The 24,979-nt window shown below is 43.1% G+C and overlaps 1 protein-coding gene and 2 long non-coding RNA genes across 3 annotated transcripts in view; 1 reads left to right on the top strand and 2 right to left on the bottom strand.

Moving 5' to 3' along the window:
- Nucleotides 1–5,239: 5,239 nt before the first annotated feature.
- On the top strand, nt 5,240–23,521 carry LOC117509541. Its single transcript, XR_004560426.1, has 3 exons — nt 5,240–5,250; nt 20,421–20,429; nt 23,392–23,521. It is a non-coding gene; the product is annotated as an uncharacterized LOC117509541 (long non-coding RNA).
- The window catches only part of mre11a (MRE11 homolog A, double strand break repair nuclease), a 59,131-nt gene continuing 48,267 nt past the window's right edge, over nt 14,116–24,979 (bottom strand). Inside the window, exon 20 of the mRNA XM_034169273.1 lies at nt 14,116–14,455. Coding sequence (XP_034025164.1) covers nt 14,408–14,455 — 48 coding nt within the window. The 3' untranslated portion in view covers nt 14,116–14,407. The remainder of the gene's footprint in view (nt 14,456–24,979) is intronic.
- Nucleotides 15,111–23,464, bottom strand: LOC117509540. The gene is made up of 4 exons (XR_004560425.1): nt 23,341–23,464; nt 21,113–21,115; nt 21,042–21,051; nt 15,111–15,121 (listed from the first exon to the last, which is right to left on the bottom strand). It is a non-coding gene; the product is annotated as an uncharacterized LOC117509540 (long non-coding RNA).

Consider the following 24,979-nt stretch of genomic DNA (forward strand, 5'->3'; position numbering starts at 1 on the left):
GTCGTCGAGTGGGGAAAAACGGTTAGAGATGTGAACGGGTTGGCGGTGTACACGGGGCTTCTGTTAGGGCTACGCTTCCTCCTCACAGTCACCCAGTCAGCCTGCTTTCCCGGCTGCTCGGGATCTGCCAGGGGGGAACTAACAGCGGCTAAGCTACCTTGGTCCGCACCGACTACAGGGGCCTGGCTAAGCTGTAGAATTTTCCACGGTGCGGAGCGAGTCTCCAATTCGCCCAGCCTGGCCTCCAAAGCTACGAATAAGCACACTTATTACAAGTACCATTACTGCTAAAGGAGGGCGAGGAATAACTAAACATTTCACACCCAGAGCAGAAAAGTGCGGGAGAGACAGGAGAAGCCGCCATGCTAAATCGGCTAAGAGCTAGTAGCTACGCTAAGCTAGCGGATTCCTAAAACACGCAAAGGAATAATGTGTAAATAATTTAGAGGTGATTCAGCAGAAGGAGTGCTTTAGTTAAGGCACGTAAAGATTACACTGGGAAACAAATCGTAATCTAGATAACTAGATCAATCTAACTGCGCAGATTAAACAGCTAACAGATACAGAAAAACACCGCTGTGCTCCGGAACAGGAAGAGGACCTACAATACCGCAGTGAGAGCCAACCACCAGTAGATTATAGCCACCTTCAATGCACCACAGACTAAAACAGTTAAATGGGTCTATTAAACATTAGGTCTCTCTCTTCTAAGTCCCTGTTGGTAAATGATATAATAATTGATCAACGTATTGACTTATTCTGCCTAACAGAAACCTGGTTACAGCAGGATGAATATGTTAGTTTAAATGAGTCACACCCCGAGTCACACTAACTGTCAGAATGCTCGTAGCACGGCCGGGGCGGAGTTAGCAGCAATCTTCCATTCCAGCTTATTATTATCAAAAACCTAGACAGAGCTTTAATTCATTTGAAAGCTTGTCTCTTAGTCTTGTCCATCCAAATTGGAAGTCCCAAAAACCAGTTTTATTTGTTATTATCTATCGTCCACCTGGTCGTTACTGTGAGTTTCTCTGTGAATTTTCAGACCTTTTGTCTGACTTAGTGCTTAGCCAGATAAGATAATATAGTGGGCGATTTTGCATCCACACAGATGCTGAGAATGACAGCCTCAACACTGCATTTAATCTATTATTAGACTCTATTGGCTTGCTCAAAAAGTAAATGAGTCCACCCACCACTTTAATCATATCTTAGATCTTGTTCTGACTTATGGTATGGAAATAGAAGACTTACAGTATTTGTTGTGTGGGCCGCTGAAGAGAGGTACTGCTGGCCCACTACCACAGAGGGCGCCCTGCTTGGAGTGCGGGCTCCAACACGAGAAGGCGCCAGACCCAGAGGAGGTGACAGCTGTCACTCATTACTCCAGCTGTCACATCTACACCACCATATAAGCCGGACTGCAAACTCCACCTCCCCGCCGAGAAATCGACTACCAGTACTAAGGTAATTTTCTCTGCTGACTTATACGTTGAATAGTAATCTGAACTTCTTTGCAGCCGTTTCCTGGTGCTTTCCTTGTCTGGAGGATGGCGTTGGTGTGACAGTGACGGCTTCACCTCGCACCCGTCCCAGATAAGTGGATCAGGAGCTGCACGATGTGTGTGATTTGGATGTGGAGGTACTCCCTCCTAACGGTGTCTGGACTGTTAATTACTGAGTGTGCGGGACTCACACTCACACATCATTTTCTGTTTTCTGCCAGCAGTACCAGGGTCGACAGCCGAAGACAGAGGCCCCTGGGATCGGGACTGGCGGCTCCGGTGTTCTTCAGGCCGTTGGTGGTGGAGCCGTGTGGGACGCGGCTTCTCTCTCGTCAGGCGTCTTCTATCTTCGAGCCTGCCCACAACGTCACCTGGTGGTTATTGACTGTGAACATTAGACCGTTTCGTTGTGTAATATCACAACATTAAATTGTTACCTTTTGGCTTACTTATTGTCCGTTCATTTGCGCCCTGTTGTGGTCCGTGCGACGACACCGTCCCAACAGAATTCCTGGAAATCCCTTCTGTCTGATCATTTTTTAATAACAGTTACATTTACCCTGATGACTACCCTGCAGTGGGGAATAAGTTTCATTACACTATAAGTCTTTCAGAAGCGCTGTAACTAGGTTTAAGGATTGATTCCTTCTTATGTTCTCTAATGTCATATACAACACAGAGCAGAGTAGCTACTAAACTCTGTAAGGGAGTTAGAGTATCTCGTCAATAGTTTACATCCTCATGAAGACAACTTTGGATGCTGTAGCTCCTCTGAAAAAGAGAGCTTTAAATCAGAAGTGTCTGACTCCGTGGTATAACTCACAAACTCGTAGCTTAAAGCAGATAACCCGTAAGTTGGAGAGGAAATGGCGTCTCACTGATTTAGAAGATCTTCACTTAGCCTGGAAAAGAGTTGTTGCTCTATAAAAAAGCCCTCCGTAAAGCTAGGACATCTTTCTACTCATCACTAATTGAAGAAAATAAGAACAACCCCAGGTTTCTTTTCAGCACTGTAGCCAGGCTGACAAAGATCAGAGCTCTATGAGCTGAGTATTCCATTAACTTTAACTAGTAATGACTTCATGACTTCTTTGCTAACAAATTTTGACTATTAGAGAAAAAATACTGTCTCTGTGTTGTGTGGGCTGTAATAAACAAGAGCTTCCAGCAGGAGCTGAATGTTGAAAGAAAAAAGTATGGTCTTATTGTTGGGGTCTGTTATTTTTAATATTATTAGAAGCTATTACATTTGTTTTACTAATATTTGTAAATGTGCCAGAGGTAATATTGGAATTTATCCGTTATCGGTTATCTGTAACTTCCGATAAGTTTTTTTGTGGTTTATTGTTTTATCTTTATCGAAGATAACTTTTCAGTTATCTGATTATCTGTTCTTCTTCTTTGTCTTTCAGCTGTTCCCGTTAGGGGTCACCACAGCAGATCAATCGTTTCCATCTCACCCTGTCCTCTGTATCTTCCTCTGTCACACCAACCACTTGCATGACCTCTCTCAGCACATCCATGAACCTCCTCTTTGGTCTCCCTCTTCTCCTCCTGCCTGGTGGCTCCATCCTCAGCATCCTTCTCCCTATATACCCTGGGTCCCTCCTCTGCACATGTCCAAACCATGTCAATCTCGCCTCTCTGACTTTGTCTCCAAACAGTCCCACCTGAGCTGTCCCTCTGATATGTTCATTCCTAACCTTGTCTATTCTTGTCACTCCCAAAGAGAATCTCAACATCTTCAGCTCTGCCACCTCCAGCTCTGCCTCCTGTCTTTTTGTTAGTGCCACTGTCCTAAACCATACAACATAGCTGGTCTCACTACTGTTTTGTAAACTTTCCCCTTCACTCTTGCTGATATTCTTCGGTCACAAATCACTCCTGCCACCTTTCTCCACCCACTCCACCCTGCCTGCACTCTCTTCTTCACCTCTCTACCACACTCTCCATTACTTTGAACAGTTGACCCCAAATATTTAGACTCATCTACTTTCACCACTTCTACTCCTTGTAACTGTACTATTCCACTGGGCTCCCTCTCGTTCACACACATGTACTCAGTCTTGCTTCTACTGACTTTCATTCCCCTTCTCTCCAAAGCATATCTCCACTTCTCCAGACTAGACTCAACTTGCTCTCTACTCTCACTACAAATCACAATGTCATCTGCAAACATCATAGTCCATGGGGACTCCTGTCTGATCTCATCTGTCAACCTGTCCATCACCACTGCAAACAAGAAAGGACTCAGAGCTGATCCTTGGTGTAATCCCACCTCCACCTTGAATGAGTCTGTCATTCCGACTGCGCATCTCACCGCTGTCACACTATTCTTGTACATGTCCTGCACTACCCTAACATACTTCTCTGCCACTCCAGACTTCCTCATACAATGCCACAACTCTTCTCTTGGCACCCTATCATAAGCTTTTTCTAAGTCCACAACACACAATGTAACTCTTTCTGTCCTTCTCTGTACTTTCCAACAGTATTCTCAGAGCAAACATTGCATTGTAGTGCTCTTTCCGGCATGAAACCATATTGCTGCTCACAGATCTTCACCTGTTTTCTAAGCGTAGCTTCTACTACTTTTTCTCATAACTTCATGCTGTGGCTGATCAGCTTTATGCCTCTGTAGTTACTGCAGCTCTGCACATCACCCTTGTTCTTGAAAATAGGAACCAGCACACTTCGTCTCCACTCCTCAGGCATCCTCTCACTTTCCAAGATTTTATTAAACAATCTGGTTAGAAACTCTACTGCCATCTCTCCTAGACATTTCCATGCCTCCATTGGAATGTCATCTGGACCAACTGCCTTTCCACTCTTCATGTTGTGTGGCTGGGGTGCCTGGCTGGCTTTTGTTTCTGTCTTCTGTTTTCTGTCTTCTGTTTTCCTTCCAGGTGGCATGCGTTCAGGACTGAGTGGCTGTGTGGCTGAGTTATTAGGACCTCACCCTGATCACCTGAGGCTGGTCATGTGCAGCTCGTCAGGCCTCACAGCTGTGGTGCATCTATATGGATTGGGGCATGGTTGCATTTAAGTCTGGAGTACACAGTGTGTATTGGCCAGAGACTACTGTTATGTGTCGGACGCAGTCGGAGAACCGACCAGCGTTTGACATTAGGACCCAGCATAAAATAAGCAGAGCACGGTTCAAAGGATAACAGAATTTAATGACATAACAGTGAGTGCTTAATTAATAACAAATAAGTGCGCGGGTCTGGCGAGGTGGAAAAACGGTGCGCTCACCAGCAGCACAAACGGTCCGGAGCCAGAACAGTTCGGACCCAAGGACCCGCCGACACCCCCCAGGTGGCCGCGACCAACCGAGTCTGTGAAGAAGAAACCATAATGTGAGTCCCACCACTCCACACCAGAGAGACCACTCAAAGGTGTACATAATCAGCAAACACTTCCTGGCTTAATCACCAATCAGCTTCCCACCCTGCAGGCATGGAACACCCAGTTCAATTCTCCACTGCAGTGGAAGCTGATTAAACGACTAACATAACAGCTCAATATAATAAGGTGTGAGGGACACCATATCTACTGACTGTACTCATGTTAGTCACAAAACCTAAAGTACCTCAGGAAGTGTGCTGACGAGCGTGAGACCTCACCCCCTCCTCTTTCACAGACCATGGCATCAAACCTGGTACGGTCTCTGCGTCCATGATGATGAGATGGTCTGTGAAAGAGGAGGGGGTGAGGTCTCACGCTCGTCAGCACACTTCCTGAGGTACTTTAGGTTTTGTGACTAACATGAGTACAGTCAGTAGATATGGTGTCCCTCACACCTTATTATATTGAGCTGTTATGTTAGTCGTTTATCAGCTTCCACTGCAGTGGAGAATTGAACTGGGTGTTCCATGCCTGCAGGGTGGGAAGCTGATTGGTGATTAAGCCAGGAAGTGTTTGCTGATTGTACACCTTTGAGTGGGTCTCTCGTGTGTGGGTGAGTGGTGGACTCACATTATGGTTTCTTCTTTCACAGACTCGGTTGGTCGCGGCACCTGGGGGGTGTCGGCGGGGTCCTTGGGTCCGAACTGTTCTGGCTCCGGACCGTTTGTGCTGCTGGAGCGCACCGTTTTTCCACCTCGCCAGAACCGCGCACTATTTGTTATTAATTAAGCACTCACTGTTATGTCATTAAATTCTGTTATCCTTTGAACCGTGCTCTGCTTATTTTATGCTGGGGTCCTAATGTCAAACGCTGGTCGGTTCTCCGACTGCGTCCGACACATAACACTTCATCCCCTTCATAGCAGCCCTCACTTCTTCCTTGCTAATCTCTTTTACTTCCTGATTTACTCTCACCACATCATCCAGCCTTTTCTCGTCGCGTCATTTCTTTATTCATCAACTCTTCAAATATTCCCTCCACCTTCTCAGCACACACTCCTCACTTGTCAGCACATTACCATGTGCATCTTTTACCACCCTAACCTGCTGCACATCCTTCCAGCTCTGTCCTTTGTTTGGCCAATCGGTACAAGTCCTTTTCTCCTTCCTTACTATTCAAACTTCTTGTACAGCTCGCAATATGCCTTTTCCTTGGCTTTTGCCACTTCTCTCTTCTCGCCTTACGCCGCATCTCCTTGTACTCCTGTCTACTTTCTTCATCTCTCCGACTATCCCAAAATTTTTTCACCAACCTCTTTCCTCCTTATGCTTTCCTGGACCTCTTCATTCCTCATCACCTCTGTTCCCTTCACCAACATGCCCATTGAAGTCCGCTCCTATCACCACTCTTTCATGCTTGGGCACACTCTCCAACACCTCATCTAATACACTCCAGAAATCTTCTTTCTCCTTCATCTCACAACCTACCTGTGGGCATATGCACTGATGAGTATTCATCATCACCCTTCAATTTCCAACTTCACACTCATCACCCTGTCAGACACTCGCTTACCTCCAACACACTTTTAACATCTCTTCCTTTAAAATGACCCCAACACCATTTCTCTTCCTGTCCTCACCATGGTACAACTTGTACCCACCGCCGATGCTCCTGCTCTTACTTCCCTTCCACTTGGTCTCTTGCACACACAATATGTCTACCTTTCTCCTCGTCCATCATATCAGCCAGCTCTCTCTCCTTTACCAGTCATACTACCAACATTCAAAGTCCCCACTCTTATTTCCACCCTTCTAGTTTTCTTCTTCTCCCCTGTTCTTGGCAATGTTTTCCTCCTCTTCTTCATCTATCTGATTATCTGTTATCGAAGTTAATTTTTTGATTATCTGTGCCCACCACTGTTAATAATGTAATCTTTGCAACTGTGGTCCCAGCTTTCTTCAGGTCATTGACCAGGTCCTCCCGTGTAGTTCTAGGCTTTCTGACTCATCCTTACCTCATGAGGCGATCAAGATCTTGCATGGAGCCCCAGATAGAGGACAGTCATCTTGTTTCTGTCTTCCATTTTCTAATAATTACACCAACAGTTGTTGCCTTCTCTCCAAGCTGCTTGCCTGTAGTCCATCCCAGCCTTGTTCGTGTCTACAGTTTTGTCCCTGGTGTCCTTAGACAGCTCTTTGGTTTTGGCCATGGTGGACAGGTTGGAGTGTGATTGATTGAGTGTGTGAACAGGTGTCTTTTATACAGGTAATGAGTTCTAAAAGGTACAATTAATACAGGTAAAGAGTGCAGAATAGGAGGATTTTTTAAAGAAAAACTAACAGGTCTGCGAGAGCCAGAATTCTTGCTGGTTGGTAGGTGATCAAATACTTATTTCAAGCAATAAAATGCAATTATTAAAAAAAAACATACATTGTGATTTTCTGGATTTTTTTTTTTTTTTTTTTTTTGATTCTGTCTCCCACAGTTTTGTTTTGTTTTTATTCTGTCTCCCACAGTTGAAGTGTACCTACAATAAAAATTAGACATCTCCATTCTTTGTAGGTGGGAAAACTTGCTAAATCAACAGTGGATCAAATACCTATATATATATATATAATCAACTAATCAACAAAGAAGCCTAGATCGGTGATCTAAAACATATATTGACCGACGAATAGTTGTGATTGACTGGTATGAATGACTTCGTAATGATGTCACACATAAGTCATACAATGAACTCATACATAGCCAAACATATCATTATAGACATATGTGTATTTACTTGTACATTTATGTCATAGTGTGTAGAGTGCACAGGCTATGTTATCAGATTTCTGGTATCTTTCATCAATGGGTGCAGACATATTTAGGCTAATGTGCTCAGCATCACACTTATTTTAATACAGGAAGAGGAAGGCAATTTTTTTTTAACTGAATATGAAGCTCCCTGTAATGATTTGTTTATTTCCCCATTTATCTCTGCAGAAACATTCCTGATGTCATCCTCTCTAACAAATATATACCACTAAACTAGCCTGGACACACTGAAAAATGAAAAGGAAAAGCTTTGTTTCAACGTGGGAGACGGAATCCACAAAGAAGCTGAAGATGTATGTCAGCAGCAACAGACTATTGAACACCAACAAACTCACTTCGGTCACACTTCTGGGTGTTCATGCCATTTCAGCTTCTTATCTCAGGGGACAATTTTTGTAGCCATGTGCTCCAAAAATGTTTTCCAATCCACTATTGCATAGTTTATTCAAAATAAGAGTAATGTCAGATGCAAAGACTTCTTCAAACTGTTTGGAAATCTGAGGCGTACCCAGCTGGTAGACCTCAGACATAAAGTAATATACTTGACAGATTTGTACAGGTGTTCAAGACGTTAGGATTCAAATTGTACCTTCTACTATTAAGAAAATGTCTTTGATTAGAGTCCTTAAAGGTGACGGAGTAAACCTCTGCCAAAATATTCCATCATGAGACAATACAAAGCCAAAGTTTGATGTCTGCATTGCAGCAGTCAAGTTCCAGGGATGAATGCATTTATGGTGCACTGATTCTCACACAACCCCATTAAGGGGCAAAGGCATGTTTTGTCACTGCTAATGTTGCACCCACAAAATAATTTGCATGAGCACTTTAAGTGGAAAATTACTTGATCTTACTTCATGCACAGATGGGGAAAAATGTTCCTTTGAGTCCTATTTATTATGTTGTGGATTAGAAACTTAAGGTGAACATTTCTGTTCAAATTGATTTAAGCAAAGTGTTTTACAGATAATGAATTTCTGTGGATATAGCTGGGGGCAGAAATTGGACAATTTGGTGGTAATCTAGATAGATAGATAGATAGATAGATAGACAGATAGATACTTTATTGATCCCAGAGAGAAATTCAAGATCTAATCTAACTCAACCTCTTTATTTTTTTCATTGCAGTTGTCCATTTAGATACAAGTCTGAATATTGGCAGTGCTTCTTTTGCAGAGTATGTTGAGTTTTGTAAGCGTATGTTTTGGTTGTTTAGATTAATCTGAAATCTCACAGGATCCTCAAGACGTTGCTGGGCATCATAGCCAGCTTATACATAGGAACTGTGAGTGCTGTACACAGCGGGGACAATCCCAGAGTAAGTCCCAGAGTATTTCCCAGTGACGCCTGGCGTTCCTCAGGGATGTGTTCTGGCACCTACTCCTTTCAATGCTTGCATGGATTGGGTGTTTTTTTGTGGGGTTGTTGAGAAGCGCAGCTTAGGTGAGGAAGGTTTGTGTGGATGATGCTGTGATCTTTGAGGAATCAGTGGATACCCTGATTGTATCACTTGAGAAGCTGAGTCAAGAGTAAGTGTCTGGGTTTGAAATTGTCCTACACTGTAAAACCTGGTCATCTTACCAAGCATATCTGTCAAATTTCTAGTCAAACTATCTAATTGCACTTCAGACAAGAAAAAAAAAAAATCTTAAGTAGTAAAATTTCAGTAAGCTATAATTACTTGTTTTTCTCCATGCAATGCGTAGTTGCGTCAAGAAGGGCATCCAGCATGAAACTTGTCCCAAATCAGTATGCAGATCCACCTTGGGTCTGCTGTGGCACCCCAAGTGAAAACAAGGGAGCAGTCAAATGGACTTAGTTGCATCTTAAAAATCTTAAGAGTCTTTCATACATCTTGTTTGAAGATGCTCTGCTATTAGTAAAAGATGCAACACTTCCTAAACTTAGTAAAATATATCTTAAAATTAGGAAGCTGCATTTTTTAAGTCCTTATATCTTAATTGAAATTTTACTTGTTAAATGATTTTGTCTTATATTAAATGTAACTACTTTTTTGTTTTAGAAATTTGGTAAGATGTTGCCTTTTTCAGTGTAGCTCAAGACTATGAAATGTGTTTTTCTTTAATCTTACATCATTTTCTTCTGCCTTCATCACTAGACACTGTAAGAATAGTTGCCAATTTTTACATTCTGCAAGTGGACATTCTACATTATCTCTGCCAAGCAGGTTCTTTTCACTCATCTGTTGCTTTACTTCTGGGCTGTCACACAGGATGACTAAAAAAACAAATATGGTGATTTTCATGAAGCATGGGGAAAGGGAAGGGGTATGTGCACCATTGTTGCCAAACAGCCGCAAAAGCTGTTAAACACACACACACACACAACACACACACACACACACACAAAACTGCTTTAAAAAAACCACTAGATTGATATCTTGTTCTGTCTTTTAGCTGTCCCTAGGTTGCTGAAGGCTGGTCTGTCAAAATTCAACACAGGCTAAGCATAAACTCCTACAGTAATAAGATGCAGCAATAACATCTACTGCTCACAAACCAGCTCCTACAAACCCATTAATGATGTCATGTAGCCGACTGATTATGCATTCCTGGGCTTTGTACAATTTAGCATTTAAATGTATTTTTAAAACCCCCACAAATGGATCCCAAACCAGCCCAAAGCTATTTTTAACCCACAAAATAAAATTAACATCCATCCAATCTGGCAACACCACCCAATTTGGCAACAGTACCAATAAAATTTTAAACTGCCCAATTAAGCAGGAAACTGCCCATCTGGCAACATAATATTTACCTTAAAAGGTAAATATTTAATTAAAAAGTCTAATCCACAAGTCCATTGGACTGTTGGGCGCTGGTGGTGTGGAGTCTGAGTGCCCTGCAGTTTTAAAGTGATGGCCTGATGTGTTAATAAACAAATTAAATATGAACCTGTATTTTATGATTCTCTGGTGTCTACATTCAATAGGAATTGAAACATCCATATTTCTGAGAAGTCATTGTTTATTGTAATTTGAAGTAAGCCTGTTAGACAGAAAAAAACCTCAGTGTGGCTACAGTCATTTGCTTGTATATATTGTAAATTCTGTAAAATTTAAATTCTTGTAAAAAAAAAAAAAACACACACAACCCATAACAAATACAGTACATTCAATGCTGCCTTGTGTGAGGTGACTTTTTTTGTAATAAAATGTGTAATGGAAAACGGGATCATCCAGAAAACTTCCTTCTTTAAAGTAAAAACACATTTTCTCAGCAAAGTACTGAAAGTAGAGAACATATCTTTCAACTCTGTGATGACAAACTAAGATAATGACAAATAAATCACTCTGGACTATGTTTTGTTTTAAGATCAGGATGAAATGTTTTGCTCAAAGGTACCTTAAACCTCTGCATTAGTAGTAAGTCCTACACAGACTCTGAGGCACGTTGCTGTCTGCGCTTCTCCCCGGACTATGTACGAGATGCGGGGGAGACTCTTTGACTTCTCCTGGACAGGATGTCAGCCCAAAGCAGGTTACTTCCCCAGTCAATCCCAGTCTCCACTTACAGCTGGGAGGATGGGCACCACGCAGATGATGGGACTTGTTCAAAGACACAGACTGGAAACTGGTGGTAATTCATTATCTCTCTCCCTGCTCTTACATTTGCCCTACATATTGTAGAGACAAAAATTTAATTTCGACATACAGAATATTCTTAGTTTTGTTCTCTCATAATGAATAATCCTTTGTTACCCAACGCTTTTCACATTGTGCCTCTACCTGGAGATGTCAGTTTCTGAATGATCAGTTTACATTTCCATTATAATAGACACTTCTATCCACAGAAACAGCTGCAGAATCTTTTTCTCTACATTTACTACCCACCTTGCAAAAAAAAAAAAAGAAACCCTACTTCTACCTTGCATGTATTTGGTGGCAGCAGCTACCGGCAGTCTGTTTGTAGTCTGTATCAGCTCCCTTTCACCTTGCCCTCACTTCCTCTGCTGCCAGCACATTATGTCAACAGATGGCTAGTTTTCTGTCAGAGGAGGACATCATCACTCAGAAGGAGATCATAATTCACAGACAAAGAAGCAGTTGTGTGTGTTGGAAAAACAAAACTTTATTATTTCCTCTAAAATCAAACACCGTTGACTGTTGTTGGAGCAGCTGTGTAACAGCAAAGTTCTGATTAGCAAAAAATCTCTATCTTTCACAGTGGCAAGAAAAATATGTAAACTCTTAAATTATTACATGTCTAAATGCTGGAATGGCATCAAATTAAATAAATAAAACAAAAATCAGGCTTCTGTATTTAAAAATTCCTAAAACAATGCCCTTTAAACTCATAGTAAAATCTAATTTCACTGATCTCCTTTTGTGCGCGATCCTCCAGATTTACCATACAGTTCCATAAGGTTTGTATTTCTTAACGACTGTTGTAAATAAAATGTTCATATATCCATCCCGTGACTCATTTGAAGAAAACTGGCCACTGCATGACTCAAAATCTTAAATGGAACATAATGGACAAGCGCTCAGGCTAACATTGTTTGATGTTATTTCCTTGAGGTGGCTGAAATGTGTTCATTTTGGTGTGTACTCTGCAGTGGTGGGTACAGCTAAACAAAAAGTTAGCTTCAATAACCGCTAATCCCCTAACTGAAAAGTTAACTTTTATAACGATAGCCCGATAAACTGAAAAAAAAATTGCAGAAGCTACAACTAACTGCTAACTTTTAGTATTGGCTCCGCTACAGTATCAGCTACTGACAAGCCAGTTTTGAGTTTAGGCACCGCCAACACTTCTGACTAGAATCAAAGGCGATCACAAACAATGAGTCAGAGCTTCTGTCTTTGTGCGGCTTGCACACTGCTGTAAGAAAGAGACATTTACATTCAACATACACTGGCCCAGATGTGTGGCAAAAGGCATAAAAAGCAAAGCAGGTTTAACTTATGGTTTGATTTAAAAATTTAACTAATTCCAGATGGTTTATTGATATTAACTTTAACTGTCATTTTTACAAAGTAAAAATATCACTTTCCCATAATGCCTTTTGGCATCTGTGAGTTTTAATGCGCAAACCTTCAGAATTAGTGCATTAATTTAAAACTAAAAGATGTGATATTTTTCAATTTGTAAAAATGATAGAGTTAATGTTAAAATCAATAAAACCCCCCGAATTAGTTTGGTTTTTAAATTAAACCATAAGTCAAACCTGCTTTGCTTTTTATGCCTTTTGCCACACCTCTGGGCACTCTATGTTGAATGTAAATTACTTTTTTCTTTTCTTTGTAGCAGCTGGGTCCCTTCTGCTGGGATAGGGTTGAGCTCGGCTCCTCACAGCTGCCTAACTGTTGCAAAACACATAACAGACTGGAACTAACGTGTGGGTCTACAAACCTTTTTGACCATTCTGCTTTACTTACTATGCCAGCAAAAAACATTAGCAGAGTAAAAGTTATCAAAACTAAATTTAGTGGAAGCTAATTGGCTTGCTGATGGTTTTTGAAGTTAGCTATGAAGCTAATCCGCTAACAAAAAAGCTAGCTTTGCTAATTAGCAGTTAGCGGAACTGTGCCCACCAATGGTACTCTGTTTGGTAGGTTGTGGTTTTTCTTAAAACAATTTCAGCCCAAATTTTATAATCCTCCCTCATGGAAGATGTTGCCTGGAATGGGCTTGTGCTTCTGCCAGTTTTGTAAGTGTAAGTGCTCCAGCTAGTTTTATATGCCGGCACTCATGAGCCGTTGTAGTTTGCGTGCATAATGGAGAGAAAATCCGCATGGCCTGATGGCGGAATGTACTCTTTGATGTCGCAAGGGAACACTAGTGGAAGGGGCCACGGCTTGAATTTCTCACAGTACTCAGCGTTTCCTCCAAAAGGTTCCGTTTTTCTTGACCTATTCTGTACTTTAATGTTTCCCATAATCCCCATGTGCTTCCCAGAATGCCCCACGGCACCGCAGAGTTACGGTGCCCAACAGTGCATGTAAACTATGGCAAAGCGAGGATGTGGATGGCGTCGATTCAGCTAGTTCACAAGTGATTATGATGATGACACGTTCTCCCAAGTTGAGAGGGTTATCTAGAGGAGGTATAGCACCTGTGATGGACTTCTGCCGTGCCCCGATGTTGTCTTGCTGTCCATACTTCACGAGGTGTGTTGACATTGTGCCCTAAACCGGAACTCTGCTGAAACCGACCTCTCCGTGAGTCACGGACCGCGAGATTCACAATTGCGAAACAGCAAATGCTCTTTGGCGTTGACAGGTCTGGGTGTCCGAGGCTCCAGTCGATGAACTGTTGTGTTGCACAGGACACATTGCCTGTGTCTTTGATTAATACTTACATTAAATATAAAAGCCTAAAGGATGCAACCCATCATTATGGCTTTTATATTTTTAATTAATTTCTGTCATGTCGAGATTAATTTTCTCTGTGAGTTGAAAGGGCATTTTCGCAATTTTTATAAACAGAAGCGTGTTTTTTATTTATTTAGTTTTTATTGCATTCCAACACTCAAATATGCAAGCACTGAAAGGTTCAAATACTTTTTTTTGCCTCTGTACCATTTTCACTAAAACCTGATGAATGAGCAGTTTTTCCAAAGCAGCTTATCAATGGATTAAATCAGTATTAAGAATAACGAGTATGGGCAACTGAAACAAATGCACTTGTGAACATGACTGCTGCCACTCAGTTGTCAGTTGATAGCCTTTGTTAGCGAGTCAAAAATGTGAGCAGTTGCAAAAAGGATGCATTTATGGATATCGCCGCCCATGATGGGTGGGGCCTTTAAATGGATTATCCTGCAAGGAAAGACAAAAGAAAAGGAAAACAAACATTTAATTAATATTAATGCATTAACAGTAATGCTGAAGCACAAGATCAGCCAATTGATAAGGAGAAGTTCAAGCAAAGACAGATCAAATGAGTTACAGGACCTACAAAAAGACCTTACTCACTTATGTCATGACTTCTAAACAACAACAAAATCAAACTCTTCCTGATTTACTAAGATCCCAGATAACGAGCGCTAAATTGCGTGACCAAACCAAACTTGCGTGTGTTGGGGTGGACACAGTCTCGCCAGTGATTTACTAAGAAAATGTGCAAGTTATTGCGGGCGGTAATATGACACAGACATCAGTATTTATTTGAGGGTCTCGCGTACTTTAATCACCGTAAACACAAAATGAAATGCACTCACTCATCACTCATCTTCAACCGCTGATCCAAGATTGGGCTGTGGGGGTTAGCTCCAGCAGGGGACCCAGACTTCCCTTTCCCGTGCCACACTGACCACCTCTGACTGGGGGATCCCGAGGCATTCCCAGGCCAGTGTGGAGATATAATCTCTCCCCCTAGTCCTGGGTCTTCCCCAGGGTCTCCTCCCAGATGGGCGTGCCTGGAACACTTCCCTTGGGAGGCGCCCATGGGGCATCCTTACCAGATGCCCGAACCACCTCAGCTGGCTCCTTTCAACGCGAAGGAGCAGCGGCTCTACTCTGAGCTCCCCAATGATGACTGAACTTCTCACCTTATCTCTACGAAATAAAATGCAATCGGCTACTACAACCTTTGATCCAGATTTAATGTATATAAAAGACAACTTTGTCCTCAAACAGCAGTATATTTTATTTAATACTGATGCACACAGTAACGCACAAAGCAGAATGCACATGCGGCACATACAGATGTGAGTGCATTATCACACATGGAGTTGCGCACAGCCTGGAGTCTGTGAGGGACGAGTCATAAACAGCTGGCTGTGTACCAGCAGAATGCACAGTTGTATGCACTCTGTGCGCACAGTTGTTTGTGTCTGTTTCATCAGCAGAATACACACAGCAGAGCGCACACACAGCACTCACAGAAGTGCATGCATCAACCACATGAGCCCTAAGATGTGTGTTTATTTGCATAACACAGCGTGACAAATTGATGACCGTAATTAAAATGAGTTGCATCAAAATGCACTCAGGTCTACCAACAACAAATGGAGACATTTATTCTTAAAGAAGGGGGGGTGGATGAGGTAAACTGTTCATATTTTGAAATATCCCTGACGTTTACAATGAACGATTTTTCTTTATTCCGTGTACCAGGAGGTAGCGGTCTGGGTGCTCCTGGAACAGCAGTTTGTCCAGCACAATAAATTAACAGAAAGGCTTCAAACTCACAAAATACAGATGCAATCAGCACCCATGAATTTTCATTTTGACCCTGTGTGTGTACAACTGCTCTATTTACATGCTCCCTCACAGAATTCTGCGCACTCATGTGGACAAACCCAAAACTGCATACTGATAAAGGCAAATGCACGAAATGGACAATATGCGTTATTTTGCGCATTTGACAGATGCAATCCTCAATATGCAACTGAGCATGCAGGTGTTTTGGTAGTGCAATGATGGTTGCACAAGTTTTTACACACACAAACCTTTAATAAATCAGGCCCTTAACCTCACCTACCACATGATCTAAATTAACCAAGACAACAAATTAACAATTTGCACTTACATCCATTAATATAGTGTAATTCGAACCACATTTTAGACAAGGGACAATATTATAAGAAATGTTTGAATTACGGCACTAAATACCCGTTGGGCTCATTTTTGAATAAATTGTTAAGACAGAATTACATGATATAGGATGATAAAAATGTCTACAGCGGGCCATCTTCAAATAATAATGATAAATAAAATAAAAACAATGAAGCCCTGAGGCCCAGTGATGAAAGTGGGCCATTAAAAAAAAAAAAACCTGAAAATGTTTGGCAAGGGTCAAAGGCCCGAAGCCCCTGGTGGAGGGTCTGGGGGTTCTCCCCCAGAAAAATTTGAGATCTCTTTTGTTCTGTAATTTGTGTCTGTAGCATGGCCAAAACAGAGGGTCACCCCTTTGAGTCTGGTCTGCTTGAGGTTTCTTCCTCAGAGGGCGTTTTTTCCTTACCACTGCTGATCTGGGGGGTTGGAAAGGTTAGACCTTACTTGTGTGAAGGACCTTGAGGCAACTCTGTTGTGATTTGCTGCTATATAAATGAAAATAAACTGAAAAATCTCAGATGCATTCTGGTGCATTTTCAGGTCTATTTACCCACCAAAAAAAAAAAATCTCCAAAAAAATGTATTTCTTTTGTTGGGTCAGGTCAATTTTTCCACCCCCGTCTTTTCACACGACTTGTATTGTGCTGCCTGTCTTTAATACAAAAAACATACACTGTGGTTCAGAAAACTACACCGTAAAAGAAATGACAATACAAAGAACTCAAAAATAATCATTCTCATTATCAATTCAAATGGAACAATCTGAATATTTACTGCACATTAATACATCAACTTGTTCAACCTTTACTCCTGAATTTTCTTGGTTTTGGCAGGAGCTTTGAAGCTGTTTATCTGTTTTCAAATTCTTGGCCACCTTAAAATCCTTACAAATATGTTTTTAATTCAACATTAATTTCTGATTACTGTACATTTTGAAGTTAAACAAACTTTTCTTACATTAGAAAACTTTATTTTTTCGACAAATAAAATGAAAAGTAATGTGTACATGTACTAATGGTAGATTCATTCATTCATTCATTCATTCAGCAAATGTATGTTTCTGATGTGGTCAAGAAATATAATTCTTAAAATATAAAGAAATATGAAACAGCACTGTGCTATTTTCTTTGACTACTTGATGGTTAAAAAACTTTAAATAAAAAAATCTGTTATTTCAAGTATTTAAACTTTTCTTGTAGTTATGGCAGTAACAACAAAACTGTGTAGCTTTATCTTGTAAAAATAAAAAATAGGACAAACACTCAGCTCGACAGTGATTACAGCTAAAAGCTAGTTTAGTTGATACACCTCAGCAGAGCAGTAACGTCATGTATTATTTTCACTCACTCACCTCAGGCAATTTTTGTCCATTGCTCAAACTCATTAATCTGGTGGTTTTGATACATGGTAAATGGACTGCATTATATAGCCTTTTCCATCTGCATCAGACCACTCAAAACGCTTTACAAATAATGCCTCACATTCACCCTGATGTCAGGGTGTGCTGCCATACGAGGTGCTCACTACACACCGGGAGCAACTAGGGATTAAAGACCTTGCCCAAGGGCCCTTAGTGACTTTTCAGTCAGGCTGGGATTGAACCGAGGATCTTCTGTCCCAGCCCAATGTCTAACCACTAGACCATCACCTTCCCTTTGACTCGCAAACTCTCGTCTGAATGCTAACGGCATTAGAATTTTTTTTACAGCTGGAAGCATCACCGTTAGCTCCACTTAAGGTATGATGACTGAAGGAAAAACGCAGCTCATGACTTTTAATGTCCACAACAAAGTAAATGTTAGAAAACAACAGCGCAGTCCACAAAAATATGACTTTATAAACTCTTAAAGCCCAAACAAATGAACCCTTGTTCTTCTTTGGAAATTATTGGCGCTTGCAAACCAACATGGTGCATTACCGCCACCAACTGTTTGGGCGTGGAACTAAATGACTGAATGATGGACTCGTTTCAAAAATAACCCGGAACGTTCACATGTTAGTAAAAACCCTGACTTCCGGTCAATTTCCGGAAAACTTTCATCACTGGAGGCCCATCAGGCTGGTGCTCATCCACAGACTCCACAGCAAGAAGTGGATGAGAGCGTACAACTCCCCTTGGATGGGACACCAGTCAGAGCAGGTTATTTCCAAAGCGTCTTACTGGACACAGACAAGAAGCACGATTGGGAACTGAACTTTGGTCTACATACTGGCAGCACAAGTCCTCATCTGACTAATTGACACATTAGAAATATTATGAGGATTGCTCCGTACATGGCGGCGCCCGACAACTCAGCAAAAACACTGTTAATTCCACCACCTACAGCGAGCGAAGTGGTGCTAGAGCTACATACAACCGTCAGGTTTTGTTTAGTTTAAGCAGTTATTTAGTCTCCATAAGCACAGAGACATGGACCACACTACAGAGCCTTAGTCTGCTATGCCAATTAGATCCAGTGGCCTACAAAGCAGTGGAGTTTCCCACAAGCATAGGCCGCACATACCAGCCTTTGCTCACCAGAGAAAAGCCTGCAGTGAAGAAGGTGAGAGTGTCGCCTGAGGGTGCTATAGGCCCCCTGACACGAGCATGTCTTTGATTCACACACTTGCACGCATGTCGTCGTGATGATCCCACCCGCTGTTTTCCCAGCTGAATGCTGTTCTTTGTTCTACCGGCTGCCACGTGCTCTGCGCTGGACGCTGTGTATATAAAATAATAATTTTGTGTCGGATTGATCGTCTTCTCTGCAAAGTGGCCATTGAAAATGGCTGTAATCACTTCCTGAATCACAGAGGACCGCTGCAGAAATCATTTTGAACCATCTAAAAACGTAATTATTTGTCCTGTTTACATTGTCATGGCATGATAAAACAGTTGTGTGTTCTTTCCTTCTTGTGTGCAGCTGTTAAAGCATGTTTATGAGAGATTTAACTTCTTGTTATAATCCTTCAGACGAGCTGCACTCTCATGTGATCCGCTGACGTCACCACTCGCTCTGTTCACTTTTTCTTTACTCCACTTGACGAGCTGCACATCGTGTTGGCGATTAGATCGCGCCACGTAACACGACATTTATGCGTGAAAGATTTTTTGAACATTTCAAAATTCTCTGTGTGCAATAGCACTCACCGGTGCCCCTCTCACGTCCTGTTTGCACCCGTTAAAGATGAGTTTACTCTCCAGCATGACATAGGCCGTGCTAGTGCGTGACTCAAAGACATGCTCATGTCAGGGGGTCTTCTATCTGCACTGCAAGACTGCTTTGAGCGCACAGAGTGGGGTATGTTCAGGGAGGCGGCAACGGACAGTCAGCACACAAATGTGGAGGAGTACCGGTATGCTTCGTCTGTGTCTGACTATATCCAGTGGTGCATGGAGGAGGTCACAGTAAGAAAGATAGTAACTCGTGCCAACCAGAAAGCTTGGATGACAAAGGAGATGCGCTCAAGACTGAGGGTGCTTTTAGATCAGCAAGGGCCAATCTGAACTGTGCCATCAAGGTAGCAAAGCGGGCCCACAGACAGAAGATCCAGGGTTTCTTCTATGACCCCAGCAACACCAGACAACTGTGGAAGGGCACACAGACTGTCACATGCTACAAGGCACGTCCTATCGCTGCCAAAATGACATCAGCATCCTCAATGAGCTCAACAACTTCTTTGAGACATTTGAAGTGCTAAACAACACCAATGTGAGGAAAGCAACCCCTGCCCCGATGAACAGACCCTCAGGCTCGAGACCACTGCTGTGCGGAGAGCCCTGAGAAAGGTCAATGCACGAAAGGCTACAGGCCCTGATAACATCCCAGGTCGGCTGATCAAGGAGTGCGCAGACCAGCGGGCTGACATGCTCACGGACATTTTCAACACTTAACTCAACCAGGCCGTCGTCCCCCTGTGCTTCAAGTCAGCCACAATCTGTGCAACTGGCTGCTGGATTTCCTCACCGGCACAACCCAGTCAGTCCGTGTGGGGAACAACACCTCCACTCTCATCTCCCTGTACACCGGCTCCCCCCAAGGCTGCCTCCTGAGCTCCCTGCTGTTCACCTTGTTGACCCATGACTGTCATCCAAGGTACAACACCAACAATATACAGTTGTATGTAAAAGTATGAGCACCCCTGATGATTTCCATGATTTTCCTTTATAAATCATTGGTTGTCTGGATCAAAAATTTCAGTTAAATATATCATATAGCAGACGAACACACTAATGTTTGAGAAGTGAAATGAAGTTTCGAGTATTTACAGAAAGTGTGCAATAATTATTTAAACAAAATTAGGCAGGTGCATAAATTTGGGCACCCTTGTCATTTTATTGATTTGAATACATTTAGCACTAATTATTAGAACACAAAATTGGTTTGGTAAGCCATGAGAAAGGGTATTTAAGGTGGCCATTTGCAAATGTTCCTCCACTTTGCATCTCTTCTAATGAGTGGCAACATGGGAGCCTCTAAACACCTCCCAAATGACCTGAAAACAAAGACTGTTCAACATCATGGTTTAGGGGAAGGATACAGAGATTTCAGCTGTCAGTTTCAGGCAAATGTCAGCTGTCAAGAAATGGAAGACTGCAGGCACAGGACTAGTTAAGGCTGAAGTGGCAGACGAGAAAAATCTCAGATAAGCTGAAGCAATGGATGGTGAGAACAGTAATCGTTAACCCACAGACCTGCTCCAAAGACCTACAACATGATCTTGATGCAGATAGTGTCCTGTACGTGGTCCCTCGGTTATCGCGGGACTTACGTTCTAAAAATAACCCGCGATAAGCGAAATCTGCGAAGCAGTCAGCGCTATTTTTTGCAAGTATTATAGACGTTTTAAGGCTGTAAAAACCCACTCACTACACACTTTATACACTTTTCTCAAACAGGCATTAACATTTTCTCACTTTTCTCTCTTGTGTAACACTCTCTTTTTTCTTCTGTGCGAGAATATTATAAATAGACACACTCAGAACACAATGTCCGTGCTCTCCCTTTGCTCACTGCCTCTGGAGGTATGGATGCGGGACCTGCAAAGAATCCAAGTCCTCTCTCGGTGGCCACGGAGCTCTGTGGCTGTGGTCAACCATCCGCATCAAAACATCAAGCGTAGTCTCGGACCTGTTGCCAGATTTGGCGTAGTTCCGCCCCACAGACAGGAGGGTGGTGGGAGTGGCCCACTGCTTCGCTTACCGAGCCCGCAGAAAGCGCATCGGAGGCAGTCAGAGCAATCGCGGTGTATGCTGACCGTGTCCCGCGACTGGCCCCGCCCAATAAGGACGCAGAACACAATGCGCTGTTAAAAAAAAAAAAAAAAGCATGCAAAATGCACAAAAAATCTGCGAAACTGCAAGGCTGCGAAAGGTGAACCGCGTTATAGCGAGGGACCACTGTATGTCGTTCAACTATACAGCGCACTTTGCACAAGGAGATACTGTATGATGCTGTAATGCAGAGAAAGCCTTTTCTGTGTACACACCACAGAGTCGCTTGAGGTATGCTAAGCACATTTGGACAAGCCAGCTTCATTTGGACTAAGGTGCTGTGGACTAAGGAAACTAAAATTGAGTTATTTGGACATAAGGGGCGGAAAAGAACACAGCATTCCAAGAAAAACATTTGCTACCTACAGTAAAATTTGGAGGTGGTTCTATCATGCTGTGTAGCTGGTGTAGCCAGTGCAGGTACTGGGAATCTTGTTAAAGTTGAGGCTTACATGGATTCCAGTCAATATCAGTACATTCTTGAGAACAATGTTCAAGAATCAGTGAAAAAGTTGAAGTTGCAACCAGGGCTGGATCTCTCAACAGACAATGACCTAAATCTACTAAGGCAGGGATGCTCAAGTTTGGTCCTCGAGATCTACCTTCCTGACACTCTTAAGCCCCTTTCACACCGGGGCTGCTCCCAGTTGCTTCCTGTGGTGTCATGACGACGCGGGAATATCTGTGTCAGGTGCGCGCAGCAGGGGCCAGAGAGAGGTGAGAACACAGCCTGCAGGTTCTCTGCACAGAGAAGTCAGAGTGCACAGTTTGCTGCAGACAGACTGTGCACTCTGACGTCTCTTCTACTTGTTGTTGTGCTGAGCTGTAGGGCTGCGCTCTGAGTTCTGTTATAGTTTATCTTTCCTCCTTTGTCCGTGAGATGCGCGCGCGAATGAACCGTTCTTGAGCAAATGTGGAGATGTCTGGAGTTCTACTTGATGTTTGACGTCCTGGACTTATGTCCTTTTTAAACTGTGATGAAAGAGGTTTGAAGAAGAGAAAGGAACTAACTGCCTGCAGACAATTTATTTTCTTTTAATTGTTCACTATGTGCGGCGGCGTGAGAGAAGAAGCTGCTTCACAGTGCCTCTCTTCAACAGACAGCGCCAAACAGAGAGGAGCAGCAGCTGCAATCAGCATTTTTTTTTACGGTGGTCTTTTTTTGTTGTTTTTACTGCATTGAGTACACAGTTAAAAACAGTCTTGCGTGATTTATACATCGGGAACAACGGAACACAGCAGAAATCATAAATTGGCGTCGAGTAGCATGGTCTTTCGAGGGTGTGGCTTCTGAGTCACGCCGAGTAACGCCTCTTTGCCCCGAGTTACACCTCTTTGCCCCGACATGCGCTGGAACCACTTCATTTCTGCGTCAAGCACAAGATGGCAAAAAAATTAAACTGGTTTAATTTTTCGGCGCCCGATTTGCTTACTTCTTTGCGCCCCTCGCACTGTTGTGGCGTTGAGCTGCATCATCTCGGCACTGAGTTGCTTCCACGCTGCGGCGTCATAATGACACATGAACTGGGAGCAACCGGGAGCACCCCCGGTGTGAAATGGGCTTTAGTTGTCTCCCAGCTCCAAAAAACCTGAATCCAATGAAAGGCTTATTAAAAGCCTGCTAATGAGCCTTTCATTGGATTCAGGTGTGTTGGAGCAGGGAGACAACTAAGAGTGTCAAGAAGGCAGATCTCGAGGCCTGAACTTGGACACCCCTGTACTAAGGCATTCATGCAGAGGAACAAGTACAACGTTCTGGAATGGCCATCTCAGTCCCCAGACCTGAATATTATTGAAAATCTGTGGTGTGATTTTAAGTGGGCTGTCCATGCTCAGAAACCAACAAACCTGACTGAGCTGGAGATGTTTTGTAAAGAATGGTCCAAAATACCTCCCTGGCAAAGAGAGCTCAGCAGCGTCTGTATTTCCTGCAATGGATGAGGAGAGCCTCCCTCTCCCCTCCCATCCTCTCCACCTTCTATAGAGGGACCATCGAGAGCCTGCTGACCAGCTGCATCTCACTCTGGTGTGGGAGCTGTAAGGCTTCAGATTGGAAGTCTTTGCAGAGAGTGGTGAGGACAGCATAGAATTGGCGTGCCCAAGCAGTCGATCACGAACGACCTGTCGATCACGGGTTGAGTTCTAGTCGATCGCATAAAAAAAAACAAAAAAAAATCCGTCACTGGACTCGAGAGGATTTAGTGCTGCTATAACAGACTGATGCAGCAGGTGGCAGCAATGCACCAACAAGGATGCCGTTAAATGCCAGAGGAGCTCTTCTTCTATGGTGATAAGAACAATTATAATTTCATCCTTGGTGGGCTCAGGGTCTCATCACTGCTTTTTGCAGATGATGTGGTCCTGTTACCTTCATCGGCTAGTGACCTCCAACACTCATTGTATCAGTTCGCAGCCAAGTGTGAAGCGGCTGGATGAGGATCAGCACCTCTAAATCTGAGGCCATGACTCTCAGCAGGAAACCGATGGATTGCCTACCCTGGGTAGGGAATACAGCCTTGCCCCAAGTGAAGGAGTTCAAGTACCTCAGGGTCTTGTTCATGAGTGAGGGCACCATGGAGCATGAGATTGGCCGGAGATATATAAACGCAACACTTTTGGTTTTGCTCCCATTTTGTATGAGATGAACTCAAAGATCTAAAACTTTTTCCACATACACAATATCACCATTTCCCTCAAATATTGTTCACAAACCAGTCTAAATCTGTGATAGTGAGCACTTCTCCTTTGCTGAGATAATCCATCCCACCTCACAGGTGTGCCATACCAAGATGCTGATTAGACACCATGATTAGTGCACAGGTGTGCCTTAGACTGCCCACAATAAAAGGCCACTCTGAAAGGTGCAGTTTTATCACACAGCACAATGCCACAGATGTCGCAAGATTTGAGTGAGCGTGCAATTGGCATGCTGACAGCAGGAATGTCACCAGAGTTGTTGCTCGTGTATTGAATGTTCATAAGCCGTCTCCAAAGGCGTTTCAGAGATTTTGGCAGTACATCCAACCAGCCTCACAACCGGAGACCACGTGTAACCACACCAGCCCAGGACCTCCACATCCAGCATGTTCACCTCCAAGATCGTCTGAGACCAGCCACTCGGACAGCTGCTGAAACAATCGGTTTGCATAACCAAAGAATTTCTGCACAAACTGTCAGAAACCGTCTCAGGGAAGCTCATCTGCATGCTCGTCATCCTCATCGGGGTCCTCGACCTGACTCCAGTTCGTCGTCGTAACTGACTTGAGTGGGCAAATGCTCACATTCGCTGGCGTTTGGCACGTTGGAGAGGTGTTCTCTTCATGGATGAATCCCGGTTCACACTGTTCAGGGCAGATGGCAGGCAGAGTGTGTGGCGTCGTGTGGGTGAGCAGTTTTCTGATATCAATGTTGTGGATCGAGTGGCCCATGGTGGCGGTGGGGTTATGGTATGGGCAGGCGTCTGTTATGGACGAAGAACACAGGTGCATTTTATTGATGGCATTTTGAATGCACAGAGATACCGTGACGAG

This window comes from Thalassophryne amazonica, chromosome 4 (assembly GCF_902500255.1).
Source record: "Thalassophryne amazonica chromosome 4, fThaAma1.1, whole genome shotgun sequence".
NCBI lineage: Eukaryota > Metazoa > Chordata > Actinopteri > Batrachoidiformes > Batrachoididae > Thalassophryne > Thalassophryne amazonica.